The sequence below is a fragment of the Henckelia pumila genome, chromosome 4 (assembly GCF_033568475.1).
Source record: "Henckelia pumila isolate YLH828 chromosome 4, ASM3356847v2, whole genome shotgun sequence".
Lineage (NCBI taxonomy): Eukaryota > Viridiplantae > Streptophyta > Magnoliopsida > Lamiales > Gesneriaceae > Henckelia > Henckelia pumila.
In genome coordinates this window covers 151239789-151254238 of record NC_133123.1, presented here as the reverse complement: position 1 = coordinate 151254238, position 14450 = coordinate 151239789, and the positions used below count along the sequence as shown (strand labels likewise).

Here is a 14450-nt window from a genome sequence, read left to right as displayed (position 1 = left end):
TGTGACAATCAAAGTGCAATACACTTGACGAAACACCAAGTCTATCATGAACGATCGAAACACGTAGATGTGAAGATGCATTTTGTCAGAGATGTTATTGAAAAAGGAGATGTGATCCTTGTGAAGATAGCATCAGAAGAAAATACTGCAGATGCTATGACGAAGTCACTGCCGTATGCTAAGTTCAAGAAATGTTTGGACTTAGTTAATGCGGTGATTGGAAATTAGCCAAGGAGGCTGGGATGGAGAGCAGCATTCAACCTGACAGAATCAAGGTGGAGTTTGTTGAAGTATGCTTCTATCAGATTGAATAAGAATAGAGAAGGGATCGGATCAAATAGTACAGATCAGATGAGCTCGGTGATCAGATGAGTTCATGGTGCAGATCGAATACTGAGATCAGATCGATGTGATGGTCAGATAAGTCTTCGGATGAGTTCATGCAGATAGATTGCTCGAGTGCTGTGACTTGGGTAGAAGTCAGATGAAGTGTCCTAGAAGCTATACACTTGGAAGCAGATCGAAGCATATCGATGTACGAGGGCAGATCAGACTGATGAATGAAGGCTTATCGGGCAGGACCGTGTTGACTTTATAATTGGGTCATAAGTTATTGTTGACCTAAAGCCCAAGATGAAAGTCGGTTTAATTCTCTATAAATACAGATGGAAGATGGCCGCAACGAGAAGAACAGAAAATCAAAATTCTTCATAAAATTTTGTGAGAGAAGAAGGAGAGATTTCGGAGAAGAAAAACTAAGCGTAGATTGTGACGGAAAGATTCAAGTATCAATGGCTTGAATCGTGTCTGTATCTAGCTTGATAAGTTTTGTCTGAGTCCATCTCTGTAATAAGCTCTGTTCTTGAGCTTGGTTGTTTTCTGTTGGTGATTAATAAAAGTGTGTGTTGCTCTTCCTTGGACGTAGGCAAATCTTTGCCGAACCACGTAAATATTTGTGTTGTTTAATCACTTTTGCGTGAGTTGGTTGATTGATTTGTGTGAATTGGGTTCATCTACTTACAGGAGATTATTGTTCTTATCTGTGTGATCGTTTGTCTGTGAATTCTCGGAATACCAAACTTATCTGGATTGATTCCTAACACAAAGCATATAAATACATAGACTCCATGCATGAACGATTATGTTTGGAAAATAGAAAACTTCTCAATTGTCCCATTTCTTCTGCAATTTTTCTTTTCTCTGTTATTAGGAGAGTAGCTTCTCGAACAACTTCTATCACACCTCCAATATTCTACTGGTCAACAAGATCCTACTTCCATTGCCGTCATCTGGGAATATCATCTTCAAATCATTCCAAGCTTTGGTGCTCCATATATCATCAACCACAATGAGATACCGTCTGCCAATGAGATTTTGATACGCTAGTATTGCCACTTCTGCTTCGCTTTTATCTGCAGATTGTTCATTCTTGAGAGACTTCAAAAGCCCCGAAAGAATCTTTCTCCTTTGATACTCTTGTGACACTGTGATCCATGCGCATTTGTCAAAGTATTGAGAAAGGATTGAATCCTCGTAGGCTCTTCTTGCTAGCGTCGTCTTCCCCATTCCCCCCATCTCGACAATTGGGATGATTCGAAGCTTAACAGAATCTTCGTATAACCTTTCTTCGATAGCTTTCAAGTCATCATCAAATCCCACAACCAAGTTTTTGGCTGTAGATGAACGGTCAACAGGATATGAATAATATTCGGATGGGAGATCTTGTGATGTGTCAGTACTGTTGTTCATCTTCATGGTCTCTTCCCAAATAAAATCAATTCTTTCAGACGCCATGGTTAAGCCTCGATCCAAGTTCACCTCGTCGCCATTAGCCTCTGAAGAAGAACTCCCATCATCATCGTCATCAGTAGTTGATAGTGAATAATAACACGAATCCATGAAATCTTGAGCTTCAAATGCAGCTTTTCTGATCCCATTTCCCACACAATCAAGCTTTCCATGATGCTTGTCTGAATAATTTTCAAGGGAAGTAACAATAAAATCAACTTTTTCATGGAGAGAAATGATTTTTGGTTTGTGTAGAGGATCGATATATTGTTCAAGATCCAAAATATCTTGCAATGATCGAGCAAGAGCAAGAAGCGCAGCATACGCTGCCATGGGAAGTGGGAACTGAAGACAAAAATAGTGCAGCTTTAATTTGTGGGAACGCTCATTCTTGCCTGTAAATAAATAAGTAGTTGACTCTTTTATTTTTTTATTTTATCAAACCTTGGATTAATTAATTAATTAGTTAGCATGTGGGAAACAGCTGGAAGCAATATTATATATATATTATTAAATAACACTGTATATTAATGATGTTGCACTATTATATTTGAAACGTCAAAAGATGAAATTCATCGGGGTATAGGTGAGTTGATAAGATTTGAGATGACGTAAGAAGAAATTTCTCAGTATTGCGGATTTGATTCTCATGTGGAGCATATTCCTGCTGAAATATTTGAGATTTGAAAGTGTTCCTCAAATTTTTAATGCTTTTTCATGCTTCTTTCATTTTAGGGAGTGTTTGTAATAGATTGTGTTTTTTGTAAAAGTAATTAATTTATAGATTATAAAAAAGTTTAGAAAAATCAAAAGTTGGGAGTGTTTGAAAACACATGTGAAAAATATAAAAATCAAAGTTGGCTAGTGTTTGATAAATAAGTTATTAAAGTGATTTTAACAATGACCTTGTTATTAGAATCACTTTTGGAGAATCATAATCAGCACATGACTAGCTTTTGGATTTTAATTAAGTTAAACATAAGCTAACACATAATCTAAATTTAACAAACACACAAAAATAATTTTTTAAAGCTAAAAGCTAACAATCACTTTTTTTTTAGTGATGGTAAACACTCCCATAATATAATCCACCGACGAGTAATGCTTTTGTCAAAAGCAAAGCTACGCATCAAGCTTAATCACACTAAAGTTGGCGCTTTTTCATGACTTTTTAAAAGTTATATATATGTTGACAAGTATATTGTCAGAAATTGAAAGTCGCAATTCAGATATTAACTTTAACACTCAATTTTCAATAATTACCATAAGTAAAATATCCCAAGTTCCAACCAATAAAAATTTATGGTCAAAGTAGTAATATCACAATTTAAAAATCAAGACAATATTTTCTCTTCTTGAATTCGTGATTGAAAATCGATATTTGATAATATCATATATAGACATTTAATATTTTTTTGAAATAAGAAATCATCCATTAAAACTCTTGAAATGAGTCATGAATGTTATTGGATGTTCGAATATGATAATAAGCTTAAAAAGAAGTATATGACCAAAAGTACACTGTACAACTTCTTAATTTAAATTCAATACTTCATACCTTCAAAAAAAAAAAAATTCAATACTTCATAGTCTTAATTTGATTTTCGATTAATTGTCAAACAAAAATTTTATAGACACAAATTCTTACAATAATCTCTTTCAAATGCTGGCATAACAATTGCTCAAAACAAAACATTTACTCCTTTGTAATCAATGACACTAGGGCTGATCATATTTTAAAAAAAAACCGCTCGAACCGAACGGTCCGCCCCGCCCTGCCGTATCTTATTTTTTCTAAAAACCGCGGTTCAAAAAAAAATAGAGAACCGCACCGGCCCCACGGTTCGGTTATAATTTTTGGCCAAAACCGCACCGTTCCGCACCGCCGTGTATAGTTTTATTTCGCTAGGGTTATATTTACTAATGAACACATTATATACACAATATGCTGGATTGTTTGTGGGTGTTTTGTTATGGCAAGATATATTATAATTGATTAATTTTATTTTGTTGCTTGATTCTTATTTTATCTAGTTTTATTTTGTTTACTAGAGTTCTCATTCATTGTTCTAAATAATTTGAATACTTCTATTTTTTTTTCATTTTACTTATCATTAAAAAAAATCATGAACCGACCGCAACCACTTAAAACCGCGAAAACGATTTTGCATATAAAACTGCAACTAAAAAAATAAAATATAGGGAAAATTGCATACATCACCACTGTGAAATCGCGTGTTTGCTGATAACCCCCTATGAAAATTTTTTAAGCTAATAACCCACTGTGTTTCAAAATTTGTAGCATACATACCCTTTTCAGTTAAAAATTGACAAAAATTGAAACGACTCGATCTTATAAAATGCTAATTTTTTTTAAACATTTAAAAATACTTAAAAATGAATAATACTAAGAATACATATATGCCCATACATATATGTACAAATACTTAAAATAACATTTAATAAGAAACTTGACAATTTACATAACTGAGTAACAAATGTAATAAAATCTTGTAACATACAATACTCTAAATAAAATCCCAAACCAACATTCAACTCGCCAAGCATACATAATAAAAATAATATTTTGAAATCATCATAAAAATATATGCGGAAGACTTATTTAAAATAACTGATTAAAATATCAAGACATAAAAACAATAATAGCATCGGTCACGGGTGCCGTCTGCGTGTGAACTCATAGGCCCTCACCACCAGTCGGAGCTATCGTGTCATCAACGTACTCACCTGCACCATATAAGCGTAGTGAGCCTAGAGGCCTAACATGTCTAATCTTGTATAACAAGGGTTAAAATAATGCATCACGTAATCATACTAATACATATACTTGTACATGAACATGCATGCGATAAAAAATATCATGGTTATCTGACTGAACATAATCATAACTGAACATACTGAGCTTACTGAACATAGTTGAGCATATTATTTTCTAAACGGTCTATGGTTATATCTGTGAGTGTGACTAAATCTGTGCCGACTGATCAGTCTCTTAAATAAATGTACGTGGCGGTGTCAAGTCACCTCTATGCCGGTAGTAAACTACCTCCTGAACTGTGCTGGTGGTAAACCACCTCTGAACTGTGATGTCACACCACTTCAACTCCCATCATAAAAATATTTTATTGCTCAACTCTTAATCATGATCATAACATAACTGAATATTTCATGTATGCATGCACTGAAAAGATGTCCGTAATATATATTTAATTCATTTTCATAATAAATATATTTATACTTAAAATATAAATTTCATGCATAAAATAATTAAATATATATTCCGGACTTAGTTATTTTTCATGGGTTGGTCCAGACTGCTGATCACTCACTCTAAGCTCATTAAACTTAAATAAAGCCCAATAATCATATCTTAGCCCAAATAACTTAATTAAACTTAACTGGGCCTAAATAAAATATTTAAGCCCATTAACTTAATTAAACCCAATAAAATTCTAGACTGACCCAAAAATGCATTGACTGGCCCAAAAATATTCGTGAGCTCTCAAGCCCATAAAAATCATTGAGCTAACTTAAATAAATTATTTAAGTCCCAAAAAAATTATTTGGAGGTCCAAATAATTTTCTAACTAATTATTAAAATACCCGAAATACACTTAAAACTATTAAATACTTAAAAATTAAAATACCCAAGCCCGGCCCACCTAACCCAAACCCGGACCACCTGACCCGACCCACTATGACCCTGACCCGAACCGGACCCCCAGGACTCGGCCCAAACCCAGCCCCAGCCCCAAACCCGATCCCCCTCCCCTTCCTTGCTACGGCCTTGCGAGCAGCAGGCCTTCATGACCTGATGCCGGCCAGCTCCGGCCGCCCCTGGCCGGAGCGCCGCCGCCCAGACGTAGCCCACGTCTGGGCGGTCCTAACCATGGCAGCCATCGGACCTAAACCAGCCCTGCATGGCCGCAGTTTCCCCCTTCCCCGAAACCCGAATCTGCTACCACCATGACTCGAATCATGGACAAGCTTTGTACCAGCCCTTAATCCATTCAAACCAACAACATCCTCTGACCCTAGAGACACTAAGGCACGCCCCTAGGAGTGAGTCAGCCGCTTGGACCTTCACCATGCCATGAAAACGTGAGAGGCATTCAAACAAACCAAGAACATGTAATATTTAGGAATAAAATTCAAGATCCTGCATGAACTTGTAAAAATCTGCACAAATCACAATGAATCTGACAAAACAACTTGTATATAGCTTATATGGTGTTCAAGGAAAAGAATTAAACATGCCTTGATGATTTATTTTAAGCTAAACGTGCGTGTATGGGTTCTTGCTTGCTTCTGTTGAAACGTGTGGAAGAAGGTGGAGGGGAGGGTTGTCGGTTGGAAGGGTGTGAGGTGGGGTTTGGGGTAGGTTTAGGTATAAATAATAGGTTAAAAAAAATATTTCTAATAATATAAATATTATTCCATAAAACTAATATTTAAAAACCCCTAATAAATAATAATAATCTGATGGGAGAAGCTAAATCCAGAAATAATATAATAAGCTATTTTTAAATATTAACAAAAGTCATTAAAATGATTTATTTTGGCTAAAAATAAATCCTTAAATAAATATATAAATAAATACTAAAATTTTCTTGACAAAATACCTTAAAATATTATTTTAAGGCTCAAAAACTCATAAAAATATTTTTGGCTCAAAAGTTGGTATCTCGTCCGTCCACGGTCCCGTCTACGCGATCAAATAAATAAAATCCTCAAAAATCTAAAAATTCTAAAATAGCGGGTTAAATGCTAAAATAAATTAAATCATGCATATAATTCACATAATAACACATAAATTCATTTAACCCTTATTTTAAAAATTTATTTCTCTTAATTATGCATGCGGATTTACGTTTTAAAATTTTCGGGTGTTACAATTCTCCCCCCCTTAAAATAAATTTTGGTTTCGAAATTAAGGTACTTACCCGAATAACTCCGGGTAACGAGTTCTCATGTCCGCCTCGGTCTCCCAAGTGGCTTCCTCCTCCGAATAATTCAGTCATTGGACTTTGACCATCGGTATGACCCGCGTCCTCAGTCTCCGCTATTCCCTAGCCAATATCCGAACTGGCCTCTCTTCAAATGCTAACTCCGGTGTCAACTGTAGAGGCTCGTAATCCAACACATGCAAATGGTTCGAGATGTATCTCCGAAGCATGAATACATGGAATACGTTGTGTACTGCCGCAAGGTCTGGTGGTAGCATCAAACGGTAGGCCAGCGTGCCAACTCTCTCCAGAATCTCAAATGGCCCAATGTACCTAGGATTAAGCTTGCCCCTCTTGCCAAATCGCATCACCCCTTTCATAGGTGATACTTTCAGAAACACATGATCACCCACCGTGAACTCCAAATCTCGTCGTCGAGTATCAGTATAGCTTTTCTGATGACTTTGAGCAGTACTCATACGATCCCGAATCTGAGTCACAATATCAGTAGTCTTCTGCACAATTTCGGGACCAAGTAGAACTCTCTCGCCAACCTCATCCCAGTGCAAAGGAGATCTACATCTCCTCCCATAGAGAGCTGCATAAGGAGTCATATCTATAGACGCTTGATAACTGTTGTTATAGGTGAACTCCACTAACGGCAATCTCGATTCCCAAGAGTCCTGGAAAACGATGACACAAGCCCTCAATAAGTCCTCGAGGACTTGTATCACTCTCTCAGACTGTCCATCTGTCTGGGGATGAAAGGTTGTACTGAACAGTAGTCTAGTGCCCAATGCTGTGTGCAAACTCTTCTAGAAAGCAGACGTAAATCTTGGATCTATGTCTGATACTATGGACAATGGGATGCCATGCAGTCTAATAATCTCCTTGATGTAAAGCTCTGCATACTGTGTCAACGAGTAGGTAGTCCTCATCGGCAAGAAATAAGCTGACTTGGTGAGTCTGTCCACAATCACCCAAATAGCTGTACATCCTCTAGTACTCCTCGGAAGGCCAACTACAAAGTCCATCGTGATGTTCTCCCACTTCCATACTGGAATGGGTAGAGGATTAAGAAACCCTGTCGGATGCTGGTGTTCTGCCTTGACCTGCTGACAAGTCAAGCACTCAGATACGAATCGTGCGATATCCCTCTTCATGCCGGGCCACCAATACAACGTCTGCAAATCTTTATACATCTTCGTACTTCCTGGATGAATGGAATACGGAGATGTGTGAGCCTCTGTCAGGATCTCAGTCCTCAGCTGATCAATATTCGGTACGCACATACGACCACGGTACTGAATAATACCATCACTGACAGAAAAAAGAAGATTGCCCTTGGCCTCATCCTTCTGCCTCAAACGCTGCAACTCCTCATCGGCAGGCTGTCCATCCCTGATATGATCTCGAAGATTCGGTTGTACTACTAACACTGCCAAACTCGGTGCGTGACCGCCCGAATATTACTCCAAACCGAATCTCTGAATCTCCTCCTAAAGTGGAAACTGTACTGTCAAACAGGATGCCACTGAAGTTTTCCGACTCAATGCATCAGCCACCACATTAGCCTTACCCGGATGGTAGCTAATGTCACAGTCGTAGTCCTTCACTAATTCCAACCATCGGCGTTGTCTCATGTTCAACTCCTTCTGAGTGAAGAAGTACTTGAGACTCTTGTGGTCTGTGAAAATCTTACACTTTTCACCGTACAAATAGTGCCTCCAGATCTTCAAAGCAAATACCACTGCTGCTAGCTCCAAGTCATGCGTCGGATTGTTCTGCTTGTGAATCTTCAACTGTCTTGACGCATAGGCAATGACCCTGTCACACTGCATAAGTACGGCGCCTAAACCTAGCTTAGACGCATCGGTGTACACCACTAACTCCTGGTGTGCTACTGACATCGCCAACACTGGCGCAGAAGTGAGTGCTTCGTTCAACTGGTCAAAGCTCCTCTGACAATCAAGACTCCACATAAACTTCGCATTCTTCTTGGTTAAGGATGTCAAGGGCACTGCAATAAAAGAAAAACCCTTGATAAACTTTCTGTAGTATCCTGCCAAACCCAAGAAACTGCGAATCTCCGATGCATTCTTCGGAGTCCCCCAATTCTGCACTGCCTCTACCTTAGACTGATCCACTGCTACTCCGTCTCTAGAAACAACATGGCCAAGAAATGCCACTTGCTCAAGCCAAAACTCGCACTTACTGAACTTTGCATACAGTCGATGCTCTCTCAAAGTCTGCAAAGCTATCTGCAAGTGTTGTCTATGCTCCTCGATGCTCCTCGAATAAATCAATATATCATCAATAAAAACTATGATATACTGATCTAAATACGGTTGAAATATCCGGTTCATGAGATCCATGAATACCGCTGGAGCATTGGTCAACCCAAATGGCATCACCAAGAACTCGTAATGCCCATAACGTGTGCGGAAAGCAGTCTTGGACACATCTGCATCTCTAATCCGCAATTGGTGATAACCAGATCGCAGATCGATCTTGGAGAATACCGAGGCTCCCTGTAACTGATCGAATAAATCATCTATCCTCGGTAGTGGATACTTATTCTTCACTGTAACCCTATTGAGCTCTCGGTAGTCAATACACAATCTCATGCTGCCATCCTTCTTCTTCACGAATAATACTGGCGCTCCCCAAGGAGAAAAGCTAGGGCGAATAAAGCCTTTCTCCAATAATTCCTGAATTTGCTCCTTCAATTCTTTCATCTTGGTTAGAGCAAGTCGGTACGGTGCCTTAGAGATAGGCACAGTATCGGGCATCAACTCAATACTGAATTCCACCTCTCTCACTGGTGGAATTCCTGCAACTTCATCCGGAAATACATCCAAAAAATCACGAACAACATCTATATCTGATAAAGATCTACTAACCGGTTCTGACGCTGTCACAACACTGGCAAGAAACCCCTGGCAACCTCATCGCAATAATTTTCTCGCACGAACAAAGGAGATAATATTTGAAGCACTGCTGCTCTGAGATGCAAGGAAAATAAACGAGTTGCCCTCAGAAGGTTTCACTGATATTGTCCTCCGACGGAAATCAATCGAAGCTCCATTAACTATCAGCCAGTCCATACCCAAAATCAAGTCAAACCCGATCATTGGCAAAACCACTAGATCGGCCCTGATGGAGTGTCCCTGAAGCTCTAACTCCAAACCCCTGATGATGCTAGTGGTAGTAAGAATCTGTCCAGACGGCATGGTGACATCATACCCTATGGTAACTACCTCAGGTGTGATACCTATCCGTCTGATAAACTCCAGGGAGATAAACGAATGCGTGGCTCCTGAATCTAGCAACGCAAATGTGGAGTTGCCCCCAACTAAAATCCTTCCTGCACGCAGAAAATCCCAACCATTGTATTAGCACTGGCCCTCTCCAATGCTGAAAGCTGCTCACGTGGATGAGGTGGAGGTGGAGGTGGAGGTTGATCATCTCTACGGCGGGAAATTCGTCTAGAAGCCATGCTGCATCACCACAATTTCTTCACGTAAATCGCAATGCATAACTAAGTATTTTAAAACTTTGCTAACATAAAGTCTTAAAGTATAAACATGCTCCTCATAAATCATAATAAAACATTTTGCTTGCTTCTGTTGAAACGTGTGGAAGAAGGTGGAGGGGAGGGTTGTCGGTTGGAAGGGTGTGAGGTGGGGTTTGGGGTAGGTTTAGGTATAAATAATAGGTTAAAAAAAATATTTCTAATAATATAAATATTATTCCATAAAACTAATATTTAAAAACCCCTAATAAATAATAATAATCTGATGGGAGAAGCTAAATCTCGAAATAATATAATAAGCTATTTTTAAATATTAACAAAAGTCATTAAAATGACTTATTTTGGCTAAAAATAAATCCTTAAATAAATATATAAATAAATACTAAAATTTTCTTGACAAAATACCTTAAAATATTATTTTAATGCTCAAAAACTCATAAAAATATTTTTGGCTCAAAAGTTGGTATCTCGTCCGTCCACGGTCCCGTCTACGCGATCAAATAAATAAAATCCTCAAAAATCTAAAAATTCTAAAATAGCGGGTTAAATGCTAAAATAAATTAAATCATGCATATAATTCACATAATAACACATAAATTCATTTAACCCTTATTTTAACAATTTATTTCTCTTAATTATGCATGCGGATTTACGTTTTAAAATTTTCGGGTGTTACAGCATGTGACGCCCGGGGCTGAGGAGGCGAGGAGTGATCGCCGGTGCCAAGAGGTTGCACGGACAATGAGCGGCTCCTAGTAGGCTTCTAGGCGGAGGGAGACATGAATGAACCGATCATGCCGGAATGAGAGGGATTCTGAGACTGTATAGGTATGGGACTGCATAGTTGATGAAAGTTTAAAAGATTTCATATGTATTACTCATATCAAGAAGGTGCATCTTCTTTTCGGAAGCTCATCACATAAGAACTTCAAAGTTAAGCGTGCTTGACTTGAAAAAATTATAGGATGGGTGACCCCCTGGAAAGTTTCTCAGGTAGGATGGGTGACCTCTTGGGAAGTTTCTCAGGGTGCGTGTGAGTGAGGACAAAAGCACGCTGAAAAGACCCGTCTTGATATAGTGGGTCGTTACAAAAATACCCTTACTTAAATAAATAATTAAATTAATTTTGTTTTATAATTCTATATTTAATTGAGTAAAATAATCAAATTTTATTTAAATAACTATGAAAATTATATATAATTATTTTATCATAATATTTTTCATACACGAAATATATTTTAATATTAATTTGTATTATAACATTAAGGGCATTTTCGTCATTTTTTAGCCAGAAGGGGGTGATGCTATAGATTTAGAATCATAAGGGGTTTTTAGCTCAAAAAATTTACATAGGGGTTATCAGCAAACACGCGATTTCATAGGGGTGATATATATAATTTTTTCTAAAATATAACTAAACCACAATTGACAATTAGATTTGAATTTTTTTAAAAAAAAACAGCCAAACGACAACGTGATCACTCGTAAATGACACGAACACGAAAACCATCGTTTCCATTTTCATGTTGATTCTTTTGAATTTGCTCGGCCGAGTCCACCAACGATTGTATACAGTTCTTCAACTCGATGTATTGAAGTGAATCTATTTCTTCTAAGCCACTAGGAATCTTATCAATCCAAATGACATAATCGAGAATCAAGCTTTCGAGGCATGGGAAGTGATCTTTTTCCGTTTCCCACTTTCTTACATGATTTAAGGAAGAATGGAAATACTTGAGTTGAAGAAATTCACCTTCCTCTGTTCTCCACTCGAAAGGTCTGGTGAGTTCAATATTTATCATCTCGAGCACTTGAAGATTCGGGAGCGACCCGATTATGGTCATATTGTCCCAAGGAAAAGGGACTCCGTCCAGAGATAACTTCTTTAGACCCATTGGAAAAGCATGGTTCCATGTCATTGAGAAAAGACGAGGCAAGAACATGGAGATTTGCAAGTCCTCCAGGTTTCGGAGATCGAAAAGGTTGTAGAGATTAAAATGATCCCACTTCCAGTGACGATTCTCCATATCATATTCAACCTTCAATTTCTTCAGATTCACCAGTATTCTGGTGATCTCTTCGGTAAATACGAAATCTATCACTGTCTCAATTGTTTGTAGACCACTTTCATGAACAATTCCAATGTAAAAGGGATAGGTACTAAAACGAAAACGGTTGTGACAGATGAGATGCCTTAACTTCCGCATCTTTAAAATTTCATATGGTATTTCCAATAAAACACTGAATACTACTTCGGACTTCATTGCACGAACAATTATTGTTTCCAGATTGGGATGTTTTGATATTGAGACTGGCAATTCAGGATGTGATGAATGTCTGAAGTCTAAGAAAAAAGCGAAGTACCTTAAATTGACGAATGTGGAGTATAAATGGGAAATATTGTCCGAAAGTACACGGGGTGCATCCAAGATACAGACGTGCCTAGATCGTACATATAGTTTTGGCAATGATAATCCGCTCTCACCAAATAAAATTGAACGTACGCTCAAATCTTCGATATTCAATTCGTCACATCTCTTGATGCTATGAATTTTGAAGCGGCGATATGGATTCTCTATGAATTCTGTTCTGAACTTGTTTATTTTGGTTGACACCTGATGAAGAAACCCCTCTTCTTCAGCTTTCGTTATGCAAATCTCCCTCAACATATCATGGATTCCAACTGTTTTCAGTTTCCCATCCGGCCCTTTCTCCCTCGCTAAGACCAAATTTCTCTTCACAAGATCCTCCAAATAATGTTCCCCCACATCTTCCAAGCGTTTGAACGGATCTTTTGGTTTCAGAAATCCATCGGCAACCCACAACCTGATTAGCTTAGAAACATCTATTTCAGAATCTTCTGAAAAAGCGGCAAAGTATAGGAAACAAGGTTTTAGTCGAAGAGGTAACCGATCATAACTAAAACACAATATCTTTGAGCATTGAAGTGCAATTGTGGGCTCTCTAGAACTTATATTTTCCGAAATATTTTCCCAAACTTGTTCTTTCATCACGTCGGCTGAAGAAAGGAGTAGTCCTGCAACTACCACGATGGTGAGTGGAAGTCCACCGCAATTTTTCGCAATCTTCTTGCCGACTTCCACAAGATGGAGAGGACAAGATTCTTGTCTAAAAACCCTTTCTTGAAGTAGTTTCCAACTTAGATCTTCATTTAAAAAACTCATTTGATGAACCAGAGTATCAGAAGACCCTGCATTAGCAGCCACCTCCAATATTCTACTGGTCAACAAGATCCTACTTCCATTGCCGTCATCTGGGAATATCATCTTCAAATCATCCCAAGCTTTGGTGCTCCATATATCATCAACCACAATGAGATACTGTCTGCCAATGAGATTTTGATACGCTAGTATTGCCAATTCTGCTTCGCTTTTATCTGCAGATTGTTCATTCTTGAGAGACTTCAAAAGCCCTGAAAGAATCTCTCTCCTTTGATATTCTTGTGACACTGTGATCCATGCGCATTTGTCAAAGTATTGAGAAAGGATTGAATCCTCGTAGGCTCTTCTTGCTAGCGTCGTCTTCCCCATTCCCCCCATCCCAACAATTGGGATGATTCGAAGCTTAGCAGAATCTTCGTATAACCGTTCTTCGATAGCTTTCAAGTCATCATCAAATCCCACAACCAAGTTTTGGGCTGTGGATGAACGGTCAACAGGATATGAATAATATTCGGATGGGAGATCTTGTGATGTGTCAGTACTGTTGTTCATCTTCATGGTCTCTTCCCAAATAAAATCAATTCTTTCAGACGCCATGGTTAAGCCTCGATCCAAGTTCACCTCGTCGCCATTAGCCTCTGAAGAAGAACTCCCATCATCATCGTCATCAGTAGTAGTTGATAGTGAATAATAACACGAATCCATGAAATCTTGAGCTTCAAATGCAGCTTTTCTGATCCCATTTCCCACACAATCAAGCTTTCCATGATGCTTGTCTGAATACTTTTCAAGGGAAGTAACAATAAAATCAACTTTTTCATGGAGAGAAATGATTTTTGGTTTGTGTAGAGGATCGATATATTGTTCAAGATCCAAAATATCTTGCAATGATCGAGCAAGAGCAAGAAGCGCAGCATACGCAGCCATGGGAAGTTGGAACTGAAGACAAAAATGGTGCAGCTTTGTGGGAAGACTCAT

At 38.2% G+C, this 14450-nt stretch overlaps 1 protein-coding gene across 1 annotated transcript; it reads right to left on the bottom strand.

The window, feature by feature from the left end:
* Positions 1-11768: 11768 nt before the first annotated feature.
* On the bottom strand, positions 11769-14450 carry LOC140862066 (putative late blight resistance protein homolog R1A-3). Its single transcript, XM_073265069.1, has one exon. It carries the CDS (start codon positions 14448-14450, stop codon positions 11769-11771), a length of 2682 nt encoding a protein of 893 aa, XP_073121170.1.